The sequence below is a fragment of the Hemiscyllium ocellatum genome, chromosome 9, assembly GCF_020745735.1.
Source record: "Hemiscyllium ocellatum isolate sHemOce1 chromosome 9, sHemOce1.pat.X.cur, whole genome shotgun sequence".
Lineage (NCBI taxonomy): Eukaryota > Metazoa > Chordata > Chondrichthyes > Orectolobiformes > Hemiscylliidae > Hemiscyllium > Hemiscyllium ocellatum.
In genome coordinates, this window is record NC_083409.1 from 29,492,336 (window position 1) to 29,513,841 (window position 21,506).

Below are 21,506 nucleotides of genomic sequence, written 5' to 3' on the forward strand. Positions count from 1 at the left end.
GAGCTTGACCCCACCCATTCAGGGTGCTTCTATTGTTCCAACTTTTAAAAAATCCAATGCCTCACAAGCTGTTTATTGTCTTTGAGCATACTGCTTTCCACCTCTGTTCAACTATTCTTCATGAAACAAACAGGGGAAAATATGCCTCTTAAAGCTATAGTATTGTCACAATTCACATTCAGCTACCACCTTATGTTTGTTGACATGTATTAATTCATTGTCAAACAATGCCTTTTTTTTAACATTCTCACACTTATTTGTAAATCCCTCCATGAATTTGCCCTTCCTTATCTGTGTAAACTCCTTCAGCCTCACAATTTTCTGTAATGTCTGTCCTCCTCCAATCCTTGTTTCTCCAATTTTCACCATTCAGCCATTGGTGGTCATGCCTTCAGCTGCTTCAGCTCTCAGCTTCTTAGGAATTACTTCTCCTAAACATTGTACATCTCTTTCTTCCTTTAAGACATTTCCTAAAACCCATAATTTTGTGCAAGCTTTGGTCCCTTTTCCTACGCTAAATTACGTAGTACAGTATCAAATCTGTTTAATGATACTTCTGTGAAGCAGCTTTCAAATATTTTAACATGTTAAAAACACAATGTAGATTCAAGCTATTCATGTGTATGTGCCTGTTTAGGTCCATGCACACGTGCATGCTGTGTGTGGGGGAGGTGAGTTTGTTGTATGGTGTGTGTGGTGAGTATGCCTTGGGTGAGTGTCTGTGGTAAGCATGCACGCATATCATAGAATTCCAGTTTCTCATTATCCCTTTGTTGCTGCACACCCAAATGGGACAGGATCCAACTCTTTGGAGTACAATGCCTGACATTGTCAGTTTGAGAATAAAGAATTTTGTTTTGCACGTTTCACTGTGGACGCCCACAACCCACTCGAGAATAAAGAGGCAGGGACAGTATCAATGCGCATACCACTAGCACAATAAGGATGTGTTGTTTATTTATTTTACATTTAAAGACATTGCCTGCTTTTCTTGCTGGTAAGCAGCATTCTTAGTCCCAGAGGTCCAGTCCTGCGCCTAGCTGGATGCTTCTGCACAGTGAGTCAAAAGGGAACAAATAGGGGAAGAACCCCATTAAAAAATTAAACAAAATGCAGAAATCAAGTATTTCCAATACTAGAATATTCATATCCTCCCAGATCTTATCCTATTTTTCAGGGATCTTAGGCTGAAGCCCCTCGATCAGTACAAAAACAGTACAAAAACATCAACCTTTATAAAAACTGCCACTACTTTTGTTTTATTTGGTTATCATAAGCTCTAAACAATCTTTGGGGAGGTTTAGTTAGCTGAGTTGTTTGGGTGGCTGCTTTGCAATACAGAGTAATACCAACAGTGTGCTTTCAATTTCCACACAATGCTGAGGTTACCACGAAGGACCCTCCTTCTCAATTCACCTAAAGCACGATAACCCTCAGGTTAAACTAGAATCAGTTGTCTCTCTCTAATGAGAGGATTGCCTATAGTCTGGTAAGACTATGGCATCTTTACCCAGACATCTCTTTTGTCTGTCACAAAGGCAGACCTTTCCTTCTTGTTCTTATGGGCTGATATACAGGCTTTGCTGTGGTTGTGCACCCCATATGCTGGCCTCATCAGCAACCCTGACTTTAGTCTTTGTACTTTTGGCCTCACCTTCAGCTATTCTGCTATTCTATCCTTACACCTCTCCAGCTCAAATTCCTCCTTTCAGGTTCTCATAAAAGTCTCCTTGTTTGACCAAACTGTTGGTCATCTGGGCCAAGTACCTTCTTATGTGTCTCACTGTCATATTTTCTTTTCTAGTATTCATTTATAACACTTTGGGTGGTTATTAGTTCAAATGTATAAAGATTGTTGTTGAAAACACTTGATGTCCAATCACAGGATATTGGCAAATCTATTTCACATAAGTGTATCTGTTTAAGAACTATGATTCAGTCACTAAGGAAGTAAAATACAGGTTGTTCTGCTGTAATGCACAAATTCACTATAACATTTTTGATGATTTGGGGATACTATTTCTAAAGTGAGACGTTTTAAAGCGTGCATTGGTTATAACGCGATTCCGGCCTCGTTAGTTTAAAAGGTGTTGCTATTATATGATTTTCTGATAGCATGGGATTGCGCGAGAACACTTGTTTCACATTGACAAGCAACTCTCAAATTCAGTTTTTCATCTTATAGTTTTATCAAATCTCCTATTTCCTCTACTGGCGGGCTCTGATTTTGTAAGGATCACACCACATTGTATTAAAGTTAGACTATAAGCAGGGTTTATTTCACACATTTATAGACAGGGGGCAACTTTGCAACACGGGCTCTCTTACAAAAATGCACAGACGTAGAACAAAGAGGATAAAGATGTTATTCAGTTAGGAATATCTAAAGTATGAAAAAAACTAAGGTGTACCAGTTTAACAATTTCCTTGCTTTTAAGATGGTGCCCAACAAGTCCAAAACTGGAATTACCAATCTAGAATTTCCTTTCAGAGATGATTGGTAGCTACTCAACATTTCAGGAGCCATAGCTAGTTTTTTTTTGTAATAAATCTCTTCAAATTACTTCTGAGGAACTTTGTAGAAATGTAACCTCTGCTTCATGTTTTGACAAAATAATGTTTTACTCCAAGAGAGCACAAATATTGTCTCTGGCTACTTTTACAGACCGTAGACCTCTCCATTGTAACACAGAGTTAGGAGTGATATTGCTGGTCGATTTTGTAGGGGGCAGCAGAGACTTTGAAAGTGACTGCCAATTCAAAAACATTTGGTTGAAAAACACAGTAGAATTTATTTCTGTGGAGTCATGTGGCCAAGCCTCTGGAGATGGACTAGCTGCTACATCGGGAAAGAGATTTTTTTTCTGGATGTGGGCAGCCAGCTCAGAGTCAGCCCCCTCCTCTGATACAAAAGAGGGAGAGTCCTTGACACTGCTCCAGCTTCCTCTGAGCCAGCTCTCAGAGTGAATAGGATCGCTGACACTCCTGATTTTTTTCTTTGTTTTTTTCTTTTTATTTTTCTCTCTTTTTCTTTTTTCCCATATTGTGTGTGCAGGTGTGAGACACAGTGAAAGACACAAGGTGTACAAATCTTTATTCTATTTCCACCACCAGGAAGAAAAGATACACCCAAGTGGCCAGTGACGAGCAGTGCACTTCACATCGGAGGGCAATGCTGTGTGATCAAACAGTGAAGGGGAGGGCAGGGATGAAATCAAAATAGAATTGGAGGGGGAAATGATGCACTCCACTTCCTGCAGCGCCCACTTCTCCCTGAACAGCTCGAGGAGCATGTGGATACTGTGTGCTCCTTCTCCAGAGACATCCAGGCTCTAACATAACCGTGGAAGAGGGGCAGGCTTTCGGCCCTAACGATCCCCTCCACGGCCCGCTGCCTGGACCTGTTTATGGTCAGTTTGGCCAGGCCCAGGAGCAGACCTGGGACAGAGATGTCCATTGTGGCCCATTCCAGAGATTAAGTGGAAATTAATTCACACATCATCTTATTTGCAATTCTACTGTGTAAAGGCTTTTCTTGGAGATAATCAGCTCTGTAACAAGTTACAGCACAATAGTTAGCATTCTAAAACCATCAGGAGGCCATGGTTGTTGACTGTCTGAATGTGGTTAACCTTTGAAAAGTTTCTGGAAGGTTATTACAAAGTCCACTTACGCGATTGTTGTGACCATCTTTATTGGGCTTTTTCATGTGCATTTAAAACAGTCAATAAATGTATAGGAATTAATTAAAATTGGTTTCTACTTCATTTGTGAAATAATAAATTCACAAGAAGGTTGAAAGTTAACAATCTTTGTGAGGTATATGTGCGGTCACATGCCCAGTGATAGAACATAGAAAATACAGCGCAGTACCGGCCCTTTGGCCCTCGATGTTGCGCCGATCCAAGCCCACCTAACCTACACTAGCCCACTATCCTCCATATGCCTATCCAATGCCCGTTTAAATGCCCATAAAGAGGGAGAGTCCATCACTGTCACTGGCAGATGAATATCTACTGATGAGAAATTCAATCAAGCATGTTTGTATTCCCTATTAGTACGTGTTGCTTGTGACTAGTGTAGTGAACTGAATTGGCCACCATAATAAATGGACTGGGAAAGGTCTGGTGAGGTTGTGTGGGAGGTACAGTAAGCATACAATGTGCAGGTGAGGTTGTGGAACAAAAGATGTGTGAGGGTGGTTGTAGAGCTGGGTGCAAACTTGTTCAGTCACTAAATGTTCTTGATATGCAGGATTCCAAAAATTCTAATCCCATTCTGATAAGGAGCCTCACAACAGTAGATCAAGATGGCATTTCATCCCTCCTATGACTCTAGCTGAGATTTCTCCTCAATCCTCGATCTGAAAGCAGTGCTCAGTGGTTCGCACTGCTGCCTCATGGCACAAGAGGCCTGGGTTCAATTCCACCCTGGGCAAATGTCTGTGTGGAGTTTGCAAATTCTCCCTGTATCTGTGCAGATTTCCTCCCACAGTCCTAAGATGTGCAGGTTAAGTAGTTTGTGCACGCTAAATTATCCATTGTCTCCAGGATTGGTGGATTATCCATGGGAAATGCAGGGTTACAGGAATAGGGTAGAAGAGTGGGCCTGAGTGGAATACTCTTTGCAGGGTCGGTGTAGACTTGATGGGCTGAATGGCCTGCTTCCACACTGTAGAGATTCTATGAATCACAGACACTGTCCAATCACTCATATTATCCCTTAGGGTGTTGGGAACCCCAATTGCTTCATCACTACTACACCCTGTAAAAGAGCTTTCTTTCAATTGAAGGAAACCAACTGAACAATACACTCAATGATTGCCAATAATCTATGATGCTGTGTTCAGGGAGCACAGGTTCGAATCAGGGCATTCCTCTGCTCTCAGAATTCGACTCTGTTTTTCCCATGTAACTTGTCAGGGATTGTTTGAAAGTTAACTCACTGAAATTCAATTGAGTAACATTCCAGGATGCCTAATGACCTTTTCACCTTCATATTTCACTCCTGGCCAAGTGTTTTCCACAAATGATCCTCCTGTCTTCCTGGCAGCGCAAGGACCATTGTGTTCCATAGATTATTCAACCATGAAAAACATGTTCTGCTTTATTTCCTTGGTTTAACACTGAATTTTGCTCTTGTTTATCTTTCAACATGCACTAGATTAATGATGAGCACTTAACCAATGGCCGATAAACAATAGGGATGTTAGCCAAGATGCAAACAGGGTAACGTTGTCAAGATTAGGAATGACTAAATTATAACTTTGATAAAATGAGACCCGTTGCTATTGAGAATTGTAAGTTTTGTTACTTAAAATAATAAGAACCCAGAAAATGAGTCAGAACTGATGTCTCTCACAGTTAAACTAGGAAGATGATGGTGAGTAAAAGTTCATAGAATGTGAACCATGCAATTTATTACCACTTTTCAACCAGGGTATCTCCTGAGAGAGGTAAAATAAACAGTTATAAGGCCAATTAAGTGAAAATAAGTTGAAATGTTTTCCTTTAATTCTCCCTGATGGTTATCAAAAAGAGTCCATGAACCACATAGACCACATACAGGGGACACTGGCATTTCTATAACTTTTCATGAAAACTCAAAATGTCTACCAATACTAGTAGGCTCTGTTTGGTTAACATGAGATGTTTTTGCCCATTTCTCACTTAGTCATGCTACCTTTTGTTTTTCTTTATTCTGTCCCTCTTAGAGTGAATTGATTTTGGTTCCAGCATAAGTATTTATCCAATGATTTTGTTTGAGTCCATGGTCTGTTTGGATCTATGATCTGTTTCAAAAATTTTACCCTTGACATGATCAGGGAGAAAGGCTGGTTTATTGAGTTGGTGCAGACATGATGGACTGAATGATCTCATTTTGTGCTGTGACTTTTCTACGGTTCTTGGCTTTCTTTCAAAGAAAGAGCAAGGAATTCATCTTGTTATCCTGATCGATGTTGGTAAAAACACAAATTACATTTTTATTTTTACGCCAGATTGTGTGGGATCCTGCTGTGCTCAAATTAGCCTTTCCTTCCTGACTGTGATGGATCAAAACCATTGACTTAAAAGTACTGAGCGGAAATCTGAGTTGCAAGCTGGTGAGGAAATCAGCAATGTAAAAAGCCAGTGAGTGAAAAGGGGAAATGCTTAGATTCTGTCTTATTGGGGATCGTCATTGCCAGGCTTTTAACATGAACATTATTTGCAGCTGATTATCCCACCTCTGAGTGCCCCCTAAGTTTTGTTCCATATGGGCATAGGCTGCTTCATTATTTGCGAAGTTGCAATTGGAATTGAACACAATCAACAGTGCTCATCGCTGCTTCTAACTTACAAATAAGGGAAGTCTCCCCTCAAGTTTTGCTTTAATGCTTAATATTCATGCATGCATGTATAAATGGTAAATATAATCTTAGATATATATTTATATACATATAAATAAAATTACATTTACCATTACCCCATCTCCCCCTCAAAAATCTGAATTAACAAATTTTGGTGTTCTATTGGTTTCCCGACTCTGTCACAATATGTTTTCTTCAGACTTAGAGGATTTATGGGCCTGTAGCCTGAAGACTGTTGATTTTGACTCTGTGAGGTCTGTAAAGACTCCTTACTGAAGAACCTTCTATCTTGAATTCCCCTGGTGGGAGGATGTTTTTCCTGATGAAACAAACAAGCTCTCTGTTATATCATCCATAGGACCGTGAAACTTGTACATTTCCTTCATAGAGGAAAGTTGCCTTTTGAATTAGGCACTTCCTTTCTTGTCTGGATTTCTGAACCTGGAAGCTTTCTCTTTTGAGCATGAAGAGAGTTGACTGATGGAAGGATTAAGCCTGAAACATTGTTCAGTTGCTGCCTGACCTGCTATGCTTTTTTCAGTACCACACTTTATCGATTCTGACTTCTCCAGCATCTGCAGTCCTCAGTCTTCCCTAGCTTTCTCTTTTTGACAGTAGCCTAGATTCTGAACCAGACCGTTTTTTTTTTACCGTATCCTGAATCTGTGGACATTGGTCATCACATTTTAGTGATCTTCCATAGAGTTGAATACAGCTCTTCTGCCATCTGTGAGAATAAATCTTTATTCTCCATCTATATTGAAGAATGTAGACTCTGTACATCAACGTATTGATTAAGTTAAATTTTTTTACTGCCGAACCCAATATGTACAATTCCCCAGTCATATTGCTGGAGAATTGATTCTTACTTAGCATGACTTCTTTCATTCATACTGATGACTTGTTCTTGGAAATTAATTTAAAAAAAGGTTAGGGGAATACAATTCTATTCCTCTGTCCAAATCACTGGATGGGTTGATTTCAAAATCTTTTTAGTTCTCTGATATTGGCATGTTGTCATCTTCTCAGTGATGATCAGTCTTTAGTTCACTGGTAGATTGATTGGACCTGGAATATTTCTTTTCCCTTTGATTTTTAGAATTATTTCTTCAGTGTCTCTTTTTTTAGTTTTCCTGCTTTACTGACAAGAGAATTTGAGAGAGCAACTTTACAGAGTAAGGAGACAGTCAATATCAATATCCTTTATTGTCATGTGTACTCAAGTAGAAATATAATTTCAAGTTTTACAATATCACCTCTAATGGCAACATCTTATGTACAAGTACCTAGGTACAAATCTTAGACACAAAATAATGAATAAAAAAAAGTGATTCATACAATAAGTTAGAAATAAGACATTGTTAAAAGAACAGATATTACAGCTGAATAAATTACACATCAATATTCCATTCCAGTAGCTCAGCATAGGAGCTTCCACATGTGGTCTGACAGCCCATGCCAGACTCCAGTCTAACAACTGTTCCTGCTCCGCTCAAAGCCTCAGTCTGCTCTGCTCTCGTAGCTGCTCGAAGGTAACTTTTCTCCAGGACTGCTTCCCCTTGCCGATCCCATATAGTTGCAGGTTCACATTTTATTAAGAAATGAAAGGATTTGCTAAAGTCAATATCACTAATTTCAATCTAATCTGTCTTCTTTTTGGACTCTTAAAAAAGAACAGTCTCTGAGAAGCTCTGTTCACGATCTAGTATTTCTTTGACCTGTGGTTGTATCATTAGATGTTACTTGTATAGATCAAGCAACAACCAATAGAGCCTCTCAGACACTGTTTTCTTTCAGAGTCCAAAAAGAAGACAGAATAGATTGAAATTAGTGATATTGACCTTAGCAAATTCTTTAATTTATTAATAAAATGTGACCCTGCACTATATGGGATTGGCATAAAATATTTCCCACTTTTATAATTGTTGAATAAATTTAAAACAGCAAGGGCCAGCAACGTTTGCATGACTGGTTGTTTCTTGGCCAATTATTTTGCCAGTTGAAGAAGATTGAGATCCACGACAATCACTCATGCTAAAGAGTGAGAATCCTTGATTGTAAAGTATATATGTTCTCCACTATCTGGTATCTCTTTTAACAGAACTGTCATCTTGAAAATTCCATTTAGACAATGTAATTGCACCATTCTAAGGTGTAAATAGTGTTTCTTCAGTCATAGCATACTATACAATAACATAGTGACACCTGCCTCATGTCATTTTTAAAATTTGATGTCAGTTTACAAAATTATCTTCTGCCTCAATGAATAGGCTGGAACATCTATTTTCCGGAAGAAATACCTTTTGACATTTCTTCCACTGTCACTATTTTATTACCTCACTAACTTCTTTGGGGAGTAGCTGTTTGACCAGTAGCTGCTCTGTAACTGTAACTTCTACATGACTTCTGGAATTTGTTTTACAGGCAAAACATAATGTTTTAATAGCTGGGTACTGCTTGGATCTGTAATGTTCTTTGCCCACAGCATTGACACTGCTCTTTGGGGATGTCTACTATCTGGTCTATTCTCTGTACTGGCTTCTCTCGAAACTAGCTTGTTTCGTCTGACTTTTTGTACCTTAAGAATTGAATGGATTCTGCTGATATCCTATGGTAAGATTGATCCTCTCCTCTTAAGATTGGTTTGTGCTGCCTAGGACTGTTACTTTACTCACCATCTGAATGTCTTGCTCCAAAGATAAATTTGCTTTGGACAGTAATAATTCTGACAAAGACTCATAAGTAATTCCAACATCAATTCTGACTCTGTAAATTCTGACTTAAAAGCTTCATTGCTACATATGCAAAATGTAATGACTTGTTCAATGTCAAAAACACATAATACTGGAGAAACTCATCAGGTCTAGCAGCATCCATGGAGAGAGAAACAGACTCAAGGCTTCAAGTCCTGCATGACTTTTATTCAGAACTGACATACTGGACTCAAACATTAATTCTGTTTCTCTGTCCATAGCTGCTGCCAGGCCTGTTGAATTTCTTTAGCAATGACTGTATTTGTTTCAGAGTTCCAGCATCCATAGTATTTTGCTTTGATTTGACTTGTGTCAAGATTGTGGTGCTGGAAAAGCACAACAGGTCAGGCAGCATCAGAGGAACACCATCAGAAAGGGCTTATGGGCGAAAAGTCAATTCTACTGCTCCTTTGATACTGCCTGACCTGCTATGCTTTTCCAGCACCACACTCTCGACTCTGATCTCCAGCATCTGCAATCCTCACTTTCTCCTATTTGATTTGACTTGTTAAGCTTCAGATTTAATATCCAATTTACAGGCAAATCTTTAGCTTAAGAACTGTCTTAAGGTAAGAGTTGCTATACTGCAGGCTTTTTGAACGTTCGACTTCCCAGCTGCTGACTGTCAGCACAAGTGGCATTCTTAAAGCTGTGTCTGAAGATTTCTTAAAAGTTCACTGGCATCTGCATAACTGGTCATCTTGGAGACATACAGCATGGAAACAGATCCTTTGGTCCAACTAGTCCAGGGTCAACCATGCCCCCAAACTAAACTCATCTCACTTGACTGTGTTTGGTCCATATCCCTCCAAACCTTTTCCTATGTTGCAAATGTACTTGCATCCACCACTTCATCTGTCAGTTCATTTTACACATGAACTACTCTCTGCGTAACCATGTTGTATGATGAACAACCAAATCAAAACTGCACTACTGCTTATTATGTTGGATGATGGATTGTGACCACAGTTAATGTGCTGAGAGATTAATCATGTAGACTTGCTGCTACTTAAAGGATCTGCCAGGTCTCGTGTGGTTCAGGAAATCCACTTTGTATAAAGCCTTCCAAAAAGAGTCTAGTCTAAAATAACATGCATAGAGTAGTTTGATAGATTACATGATAGCAGTCAGGTATAAATTACTTTGGATAAGTGACACTGTTGCTCAGACTATGAGGGAGCCCAGGACGGCAAGTTTATCTTCTTCAAGATTCAGAGCTGTTTCCCAAACTCCTGTGTGATTTGTGTGTGTGTGTGTGTGTGTGGGCGGGGGGCCTCATTGACTGACTCTGAGTGTGATTTGTGTGTGTGTGTGTGTGTGGGGGGGGCCTCATTGACTGACTCTGAGTGTGATTTGTGTGTGTGTGTGTGTGTGGGGGGGGCCTCATTGACTGACTCTGAGTGTGATTGAGGGGGCTGTGATTGAGGTTGATGACTCTGTGTGCGATTGAGGTCGAAGACTCTGTGCGAGATTGAGGGGGGCTGTTGTTAGGTGCGATAGCTCGGGGTGTGATTGCAGGGCCTGTTGCTATGGCTGACTGTGTGCTGGAGCTGGAGCCGGGGCCGCTGGCGGTTCTCTGGGCGATCCCGGGCCGATCCTATTGACTTGCCTCATCCCCTCGTCAGCGTGGGGTAACCCTTCCCGCCTGAGATTGAAGTGGCCTGAGGGGGAGGGGGGGTCAGGACGGAGTCAGAGCCCGGAGGACGCTCCGAGGTTCGAGTCGGCTGTGGTGCCGGGATGGAAGCACTGGACGGGACCCAGCGGCTGGATCTGCTCCCGGGCTCCGGGATCGAGGAGACCGCTCTCGACCCCGTGGAACGGATTTTGCTGGAGTCGGTGTGTCAGCAACAGGGATGGATCCGAGTGTATGGTAAGGTGCCGGGCTGTGAGAGACTGGGGGGAACAGAGGGGGGGGGGGGGGGGGCATACAGGGTTTGGGCGGAGGTGACTGAATTGGAAGGGGTAAGGTTGGATTGAGGGGTCTTGCTGAAGGCGATCAGGATTTGATTTGAGGGGTCTCCATGGAGGGGATCGGGTATATTGAGGAGTCTGTGGGGAGGGCGGTGAGGGGTTGGATTGAGGGGTCTGCATGGAGGGGGCCAGGGTTAGATGAAGCAGTCTGTGCGAAAGAGCATCAGGGTTGGACAGAGGGTTTGCGTGGACCGAGGACTGCTTCTGGGTAAGGCGCTGAGAGACCGCTAAACCAGCGCAGGACTGCGGCTTGTCGCTGTGGCAGAAATGGTGGGATCTGCATGGTGGAAACTAACTTTGGAGGAGAAGTTAGGGAGAAAGTGCGAAGCATGGAAGGGAAATGAATCATGCAGTTGACTGAACTCTCCAAATTGTGCTTTAACCCGTGCGACGAACATTTTATCTTGGGGAGAGTTGTAACCTTTCTTACGGAAGCAGTGCTATTGGCTAAATTTGCGCTCCAGAAGCTTACTCGGAGAAATAACGTTCGTGTGGTTAGTTGAAAATGTTTGCAACTTTTAACTGTCACTGCTGTGTAACTGATGCTGTTTTAGTGGTTCAGCTGACAGCCACCTACTTGTTTGATGTTTGAAAATATTTGACTTTTGTTGGCGTAATGGATCAGACATGATTTCTCACTCTGTGCGGGCACTGCCAACGAATTGAAGTTGAACTCATGAAATTTTGCTGTGGGATGTGAGAAAGATGGTCAGTTGTGACGTGACGTGAAATTGGATGAATGAACGCAGGAACGGTTGGCTTTTCAGCGCTGCCCTGTTACTCTTCACCCCCTCCCCCACATTGTGGTGGCATTGAGCGCAGTCCCTGATTTTTAAATGAAACTCCGAAATGTTTCCATTTTGTATATTTAGCAATCAATTTCGTTGACCGTTTTTCATCATTATAACAATGTTATAAGATGAGTGTCAGGTTGTAACAAGAGAAAAAAAGAGCTTGATTTTCATACACTTGCATTCGTCGTATGTGACAATGTCCACCGTGCTAATTTAATGGTTGTCGCTTATTAATAAACCCCATTAAGTTAGATAAATTAAGTTCAGATTGCGTGTCCTAAACTCGAAATAATTTTAATAAATTGTTACTGAGTTTTGAGAAGATTTGTAGCTCAGATTAATGGTGAGCCTGTGAGCTAACTCGCTGAGCTTGAGGGTTTGTCTTCGGACGTTTCGTCACCACACTAGGTAACATCATCTGTCAGCACCATCGCTTTCACCAGAGACTCTATGTCCCGCCTCTCTATTTATAGGTCTTGGTTTCTTAAGGTGGGTGATGTCATTTCCGTTTTTTTCCTCCAAGGCGAGGTAAATAGGATCGAAGTTCATGTGTTTATTGATGGAGTTCTGGTTAGAATGCCTTGCCTCTAAGAATTCGCCTGTGTGTCTTTGTTTTGCCTGTGTTCTCCCAGTCAAAGTTGTGTCCTTTGTCTGTATGTTTGGAAACTAGTGAGAGTGTGTCATGTCTTTTGGTGGCCAGTTAGTGTTCATTTATTCTGGTGGCAAGTTTCCTGCTAGTTTGTTCGATGTAGTTTTTTTTTACAGTTCTCACATGGTATCTTGTAAATGAAGTTCATTTTGCTGGTGGTCTCTAATGGATCATTTAGGTTCATTAGTCGCTGTTGAAGTGTGTTGGTAAGTTTGTGGGCTACCATGATGCCAAGGGGTTTGAATAGTCTGGAAGTCATTTCTGATGTGTGTTTGATGTAAGGTAATGTGACGATAGTTTTTGGTTGTGTTGTGTCTGTTTGGATTTTTTTCTGAGGAATTGATGGATCGTGTTTGTTGGGTACCAGTTTTTCTTGAAAACGTATAGATATTTTTCTCCTGCTCTTTGCAGTTCTTGGTGCTGCAGTGTGATGAAGCTCATTGAAATAAAATCTTAATGCAGCTTCATTTGTGGGTGTTCGGGTGATTGCTTTTGAAGTATTTGGTTTGTATGTTTTGTTTTTCCGTAGAAGCTCTCCGTTAACTATGTGTACTGTCATGGCGAGGAATGGGAGTCTGTTGTCGTCCTCCTCCTCTTATGTGAATTTTATGCCTGTCAGGATATTGTTGACGATGTTCTATGTTTCCTCTAGTTTGTTCCATTTTTTGATGATAAAGGTGACATCCACAGAGCAGACCCAAAGTTTTGGTTGGATACATGGGAGGGCAGCTTGTTCAAGTTGTTCACCAATGAGCCCTGATATAGGTGATCCCATAGTTGTTCCGTTGATTTGTTTGCAGGTTTTGTTTATTGAATGTGAAGTGGATGGTGAGGTACAGGTTCACTAGCTTGAGGATGTTGTCTTTGCCGATGAAGTTGATGCTGTCTGGTGTTTGTGATCCTGGTTTTCCTAGTTGAGATGCCAGTGGTTCTTTGGCCAGGTTCATGTTAATTGATGTGAAAAGGGATGTAATGTCAAAGGAGACCATTATTTCGTCCTCGTCTATCCTGGTATCTTTGATGGTGTTCAGGAATTCTTGGAGGAGTGAATGGAGTGGAGTGAAATTTTTTTCTGTAATAAATTATTTTTAAAAGCGTACAATATGTAAAATATACTGTTACAAGTAATATCAGTTGGAAATCAGTTCAAAAGGTTAGTTCTTTCGGGGCAGATTGATGCTTTGATTGTTCTCATTTAAACTGTTTGATTTGTTCAATGATTCTAGTCCAAGTTGTCATCATTTATTATTTAGCTAAAATGCATAAGTGAAAAATATAAAGATGTGAAGCATCAGTTGTCAATGAAGAATAGTTTGCAAGCCTCATAAAGTGCCAGTCATATTACAGAGTCTCTGTTTGTTTCTGCATAAATATGCAAGTGAGGAAGTTTGAATTTGCAAGGGAAGAGAGCAGACTGCCGAGAATTAATGTGATTTGCAATTGCATTTATCTTAGGGCGGACCCAAGTTTTTTTGGATGCTATGGGGATGGGAGAGAAAATGATAAATTGAAAGCAAATGCCTGACTGGCTAAAAATCTTTCTACTGTGTGGATGGAGTTCAAACATATCATAACTTAAGAAATGGTGGGATATTGTTATGATCCTAGCTGGTGGTAATACTGGACAAATCAGATTGTCAAATGAAAATTCATATATTTGTTTTTTTGCAGCTGATTAAGTTGGTCAAGTCACTGAAATGTTCATACAAGACTATGGATGTTCTTGAATGGCAGAATATTAAGTTTACCACACAAAATAAGGAAAAGAAAACAAAGCCGCATATAGATTGAAAGCAGAAAGGAAGATCAGAACACAAACATCAAAACTAAGTTTCAACCTTTTGCCAGTGCTATTTGTTAGAAACTCACTCCTATATCACCTTTTTTAAACTCGTTTCTTGACTCTTGGTGTATCAAGACTTTTTTTTAAACAATTCCTTTTTGAGTTCACTGGCATGAACCCCTCTTAATTCTGATGGCCTAAACTTAATCAGTTCTAACAACTTGAAGATCTCTGTCCAAATTCTCATGATTTGGAACCTCCTCACTCAAACACTTGACTGGTTCCCCTCAACTAACTGAAAAACCTCATTCTCCTATTAGGAGAAAACTAAAACTTCCTTCGGCACTTAACTCCTGATTCTTTATATATTGTATCCATAATGCTACAGGAATATTTCCAGACACTCAATTGAAGTTATGTACTTACTTGAAACTAATGCACTTAGGTCTCTGTTCAAAATTGACTTTTTGACCAGAGAAAAAAAATCTTCATAGAACTGATTCACATCTATATCTTTCCCCTCTCACCCTAAATATATGCACTCTAGTTCTGGAATCCCCACCCCAGGGAAAAGACTTCCTCTATTTATCCTTTCCATGCCTCTCATGATTTAAGAAACCTCTGTAAGGTCACCCCTCAGCCTCCAATGCATCAGGGAAAACAGCCCTAGCCTATTCAACCTCTCACTATAGCTCAATTCCTCCAACCCTGGAACCATCCTTTTAAATCTTTTCTGAACCCTTTCACGTTTCACAACATCCTTCTGATAGGAAGAACAGAATTGCATGCAGTATTCCAACAGTGGCCTAACCAATGTCCTGTATAGTTGCAACATGACCTCCCAACTGCTGTACTCGGTACTCTGACCAATAAAGGAAAGCATACCAAATGCAGCCGTCACTATCCCATCTATCTGCGACTCCACTTTAAAGGAGCTATGAACTTTCAAGGTTAGTTAAGAACAGGTGTTATCAATTCTAGAAGGAGTGAAAGTAGATAAGTCCCCTGGGCTGGATGGAGTATATCTGAGGATTCTCTGGGAAGCTCGGGAGGAGATAGCAGAGCCTTTGGCTTTGATATTTGAGTTGTCATTGTCTACAGGTTTGGTACCAGAGGACTGGAGGATTGCAAATGTTGTGCCCTTGATCAAGAAGGGCGGTAGAGATGACCCAAGTAATTATAGACCAGTGAGCCTTACTTCTGTTGTAGGAAAGGTTTTGGAAAGGATTATAAGAGATAAGATTTATAATCATCTAGCAAACAGCAATTTGATTCAGATAGTCAACATGGTTTCGTATGTAGATGAGAGTAGGATAGTTGATGTGGTATACATGGACTTCAGTAAAGACTTTGATAAGGTTCCACATGGTCGGCTGTTGGAGAAAATGCAGAGGCAATGGAATTGAAAGTGATTTAGCAGTTTGGATTAAAAACTGGCTTTCTGAAAGAAGGCAGCATGTGGTGGTTGATGGAAAATATTCAGCCTGGAGTCCAGTTACTAGTGGTGTGCCACAAGGATGTGTTTTGGGACCACTGCTGTTTGTCATTTTTATGTGACTTAGACGCAGGCATAGGTGGATGGATTAGTAAATTTGCAGACGACACTAAAGTTGGTGGAGTAGTGGACAGTGTGGAAGAATGTTACAGGATGTGGGGGGACTTGGATAAACTGTAGAATTGGGCTGAGAGGTGGCAAATGGAGCTCAATGCAGCTAAATGTGAGGTGATGCACTTTGGGAAGAATAACAGGAAGGCAGAGTACTGGGTCAATGGAAAGACTCTTGGTAGTGTGGATGTGCAGAGGGATCTTGGTGTCCATGTATATAGATCTCTGAAAGTTGCCACCCACGTGGATAGTGCTGTTAAGAAGGTATAAGGTGTGTTAGGTTCACAGGGGGATTGAGTTCCGGAGCCGCAATATCATGCTGCAACTATACAAAACCCTGGTGCGGCCACACTTGGAATATTGTGTACAGTTCTGGTCCCCATATTTCGGGAAGGATGTGGAAGCATTCGACAAGGTGCAGAGGAGATTTACCAGGATGTTACCTGGTTTGGAGGGAAGGTCTTATGAGGAAAAGCTGAGAGACTTGGGTCTGTTCTCATTGGCAAGAAGGAGGGCAAGAGGGATTTGATAGAGACATACAAGATGATCAGAGGATTATATAGGTAGACAGTGAAAGTCTTTTACCTGGGATGATGACGTCAGCGTGTACAGGGGGCATAACTGCAGATTGAGGGGTGATAGATTTAAGACAGATGTCAGACGCAGGTTCTTTACGCAGAGAGTGGTAAGGGCGTGGAATGCACTACCTGCTAATATAGTTAACTCAGCCACATTAGGGAGATTTAAACTATCCTTAGATAAGCACAAGGATGATTTTGGGATAGTGTAGGGGAACGAGCTGAGAATAGTTCACAGGTCGGCGCAACATCGAGAGTCGAAGGGCCTGTTCTGTGCTGTATTGTTCTATGTTCTGTGAACCTGCACTCCAAGGTCTCTTTGTTCAGCAATACTCCCTAGAACCTTACCATTAAATGTATAAGTCCTGCTAAGATTTGCTTTCCCAAAATGCAGCACCTCACATTTATCTAAATTAAATTCCATCTGCTAATTCTCAGCCCATTGGCCCATCTGATCAAGATCCTGTTGTTTGCTGAGGTAACCATCTTCACTGTCCATTACATCTCCAATTTTGGTGTCATCTGCAAACTGACAGACCTCTTATGCTCACATCCAAATTATTTTATAGACTCTCTTAGGATTCTCTGTAACCTTATTTGCCAAAACCTTCTTATGTCCCCTTATGGCCATCCTGATTTCACTCTTAAATGTACTCCTACTCCGCCTATGCTCCCCCAGGGATTCACCATGAACAATTCTAATCACCCTGCTGTGGCAAAGATATTATTAAACTGAAGAGGTACCTAGGGACAACGTTTTCACGCAAAGGGTGGTACGTGTATGAGCTGCCAGAGGAAATGGTGGAGACTCGTACATTTGCAACATGTAAAAGGCGTCTGGATGGTTATATGAATAGGAAGGGTTTGGAGGGATATGAGCCGTGTGCTGGCAGGTGGGACTAGATTGGGTTGGGATATCTGGTCTGCATGGGCGAGTTGGACCGAAGGGTCTGTTTCCATGCTGTACATCTCTATGACTCGATGATTCTAAGTACCTGAACGGCAAAAGAATAACTCAGGAGAAAATAGGACTCCTTAAAGATCAGCAAGGGTGTCTGCATATGGAACAACAAGAGGTGGGGGAGAGACGAAACACAATGAAATAAATGATCAAAATATAGTTGGGGATAAAGTAGAATTGAAATATTAAAATTAAAAAACTATAATGAAAAAAATCTGTAATTTCACAAATCTGAAACTAGATTTTCATGGCCAGTCTAACTATTCAGTAGTAATTATGACCTTGGTACTCTGTTAAAAATCCACTTACACTTCATGCAACAAAGCACAACTTTTGTAAGGGTCTTTACCAGCAAGATTAGTAGTGTAAAATTGCATGTTTTCATCAGTGCAGTGGTTTCTCATTCATTGAGGAATGAAATTATTTCAAATGCACTGATTATGAAGATGCAGGGAGTCACTTCATAGGCTGACCTTTTAGAAAATAGCTTAAAATTTGAATCTGAGCTGAGGAAATGAGGGAAAGGTGATACTTGGCTTTTCTACTTGTTTTATTCTATGCTTGTGTTTTATGGTCTGCTTCAGTCTTGGTCATCTCCATCTTGGTTGGTTTGCCTTTATTATTATTTCATCTTATTATTCCAGTTGGTAGTATATGAGTCCTATTGGTACATGACAATGATTTTGGTGCTCCTTTACCAGTTATTAATTTCAATGTTTGTAGATATGTCTTTTATATCAAATGTCTCAGGCATCATTTGTTGCTACCTTGCAGTGTTGACCAATGTTGGGAGTTGTTAAGGTCGCTAAGTAATACAAATATATGAACGAGGAACAGGAGTAAGACATTCCGTCTCTTCAGCCTGCTCTGCCTTTTGAAAAGATCATGTCTGATTTGTGGCCTTGACTCCAGTCTTGTCTACAACTTTTGACTCCCGATTTATATAACAATCTGTCTACATTTCCCTTTAAAATATTAAAAGAAACTGCCAATGCCACTATCTGGAGGTAGGATTCCAACGACTCATGATTGTTGAAGTAAACTTTCCTTTTCACCTCTGTCTAAAATGGGAGACCTCTTTATTTTAAGCTGTGTCTCTTAATTCTAGCCTCATTCCTAATTTGAGGATCCTTTTATCATCTACACTATCAAGTCTCTTTAGGGCTCTGTGTACCTTGATGTATGATGAGCAATCATAAATGATTTAAACTCTTGAGTTAAGTGACAAGAGGGTGATTCATTATATTGCACAAGTTGTTATTTCCACAGGCGCCAATAAAGCTAACTAAAGTTCAATTGAAAGGTGTATATGTCAGAAACACACTGTTTTGCAGTTCAGATTGTGGATCAGTTTTGGTGGTTGGACTGAATTGTTCTTTCTTTGTCATTAACTTGGCCAATTGGATGTGCTGGTACTAGGGTTATGCCTGTCACTTGTTGTAGCCCTTGGAATAAATTACTGAACTTTGCTTGGGACAGTTAGTGACACCAGAGAGTAGAGGTAATTGTTCGCCCTCTCCTCCAAGATATTGGGATACAATTGGCAAAAGCCAACCAGCACTGAACTTGCTGCAGTCCTTTAACTAGCTGAAGAGTGTAATAGACAATTTTGAATGTAATTAGGAAACAATTCAAATTCTGGGAAATTGGTGTTACAGCAGAAAATACTGAAAAATCAGCATGTGAAAATGAGATAAGTCCTGACAGTATAACACAAGGCTTGCACTCCAGAATCCTAGTTCTCTCGAAACTGTCACACTTAAAACACAAGTTCCAGGTGTCTGGAGTATGTGAAATAGCTGCTGAATGTGTATCAGTATGTTGTGGTCACTGAATCACTGCTTCCAGTTTATTAGTGATTGTATCAGGAAATGGTTTGGGTGAGTTATGCATTCTCAGCTGTGTGACTCTCAGCTGAGGCAGAGATTTCAATACTGCTTTTGTTTAGCTTGTTAACTCATTAACTTGGCGTGGCTGCAATTAACGTTTGCGTTGAAAGTAGATGAAGTGGAATGGGACAGCACAATGGCCCTTTTAAGAATTCAGAAACATGTACAGCACCTGATGAACTGATTCATCACCATATGGAAAATCCATTCATAATCGCTTATTAGTGATTGATGTAGTTAGGTCTATTTCATCCTCCGATAATGAAGAGTTGCAATAATTGTGATCGATGCTGAGGACATGTTTAAAAAAAACCACTTGAAATATTTTCTAAAGGAGAAAGTGCAAGAAGCAATGTCTCATTTTTGTAATTCTGATTTTTAAAAAATCCTCAATATTTTCTTTGTTTCTCAATTTGAGAGAAGCATAAAATGAAATTGTATGTTTACACTCAAATTTGACAATAATTATGACTGCAGTATTTTCTTAAAAAGCTCAAGATAAACATTGAAATGTCTCAAATACTTAGAAAATAAAAATATCCTGTATCAGTTTTGAAGAAGTTATACCAGACTGGAAATGTTAACTCTGTTTCTCTCTCCACAGATGCTGCCAAGCTTGAGTTTCTCCACCTCTCTCTGTTTGTTTCTAAGTTCATCCTTTTGTTCAAAATATTCTGCACTTTCAAGTTCTCCTATTTTAGTCACTCAAGAGGCTCAATATTGTGGTCAGTGGGGTCTGACACCTTTGTATGTGATGGTTTTTAGGATCTGGATAATTGTGAGTTGATTTTATATCAGCCTTTGCAGTTCAGGTGTGCTGAAGCACTGTTCCTGAGTTGCTTTCATTGTTTCGTTTCAGGTAGAGTTGGAAAATACTATTTTATTGTGCACTAACATTAAATACTAGCTCTGTGGAATTGTTGACTGTCATGGGGGCAAGAGTTAGGCTAATTCCAGCAAGTTTTCGCATTTATTCCTCTGTTCGTTGTTGTCTCAGCAATGATGTGGACATTATCTGTAAAATAAGATCAATGTTTTAAACTTATAGATTTGCAAATCAAGGTACTTCATTTATGCAAAATATATGTAGGATATATGTTAATGATATAGAAGATGGTACAGCAAATTTGCTGATGAGACAAAGCTGGGTGGTAGGGTGAGATGTGATGAGGATGTTAGGAGATTGCAGGGTAACCCTGGACAAGTTAGGTGAGTGGGCAGATGCATGGCAGATGCATTTTAATGTGGATAAATGTATGGTTATCCACTTTGGTGGCAAGAACAGGAAGGCAGATTACTACCTCAATGGAATTAATTTAGGTAAAGGGGCAGTACAGAGAGATCTGGGTGTTCTTGTACACCAGTCAATGAAGGCAAGCATGCAGGTACAGCAGGTAGTGAAGAAGGCTAATAGCATGCTGGCCTTCACAACAAGAGGAATTGAGTATAGAAGCAAAGAAATGCTTCTGCAGCTGTACAGGGCCCTGGTGAGACCACACCTGGAGTACTGTGTGCAGTTCTGGTCTCCAAATTTGAGGAAAGACATTCTGGCTATTGAGGGAGTGCAGCGTAGGTTCACGAGGTCAATTACTGGAATGGAGGGATTACCTTACACTGAAAGACTGAAGCGACTGGGCCTGTATACCCTTGAGTTTAGAAGACTGAGAGGGGATCTGATTGAGGCATATAAGATTATTAAAGGATTGGACACTCTGGCAGCAGGAAACATGTTTCCGCTGATGGGTGAGTGCCGAACCAGAGGACGCAGCTTAAAAATACGGGGTAGACCATTTAGGACAGAGATGAGGAGAAACTTCTTCACCCAGAGAGTGGTGGCTGTGTGGAATGCTCTGCCCCAGAGGGCAGTGGAGGCCCAGTCTCTGGATTCATTTAAGAAAGAGTTGGATAGAGCTCTCAAAGATAGTAGAATCAAGGGTTATGGAGATAAGGCAGGAAGCGGATACTGATTAGGAATGATCAGCCATGATCATATTGAATGGCGGTGTAGGCTCGAAGGGCTGAATGGCCTACTCCTGCACCTATTGTCTATTGTCTATTGTCGGTGGGCACAGTAGTTAGCATTGTTGCTTCACTTTGCCAGGGACCTGAATTTAATTTCAGCCGTGGATGACTGTGAGGGGCTTCATTTCAGAGAGTTGATCCAGAGTCGATG

At 40.7% G+C, this 21,506-nt stretch overlaps 1 protein-coding gene across 1 annotated transcript in view; it reads left to right on the forward strand.

Annotated features, from left to right (window-relative positions):
* The first annotated feature begins 10,585 nt into the window (after window positions 1-10,585).
* rasal2 (RAS protein activator like 2) overlaps window positions 10,586-21,506 on the forward strand; it is a 410,016-nt gene continuing 399,095 nt past the window's right edge. The window contains exon 1 of the mRNA XM_060830107.1: window positions 10,586-10,972. Within this exon, the coding sequence (XP_060686090.1) occupies window positions 10,840-10,972 (133 nt within the window). The 5' untranslated portion in view covers window positions 10,586-10,839. The remainder of the gene's footprint in view (window positions 10,973-21,506) is intronic.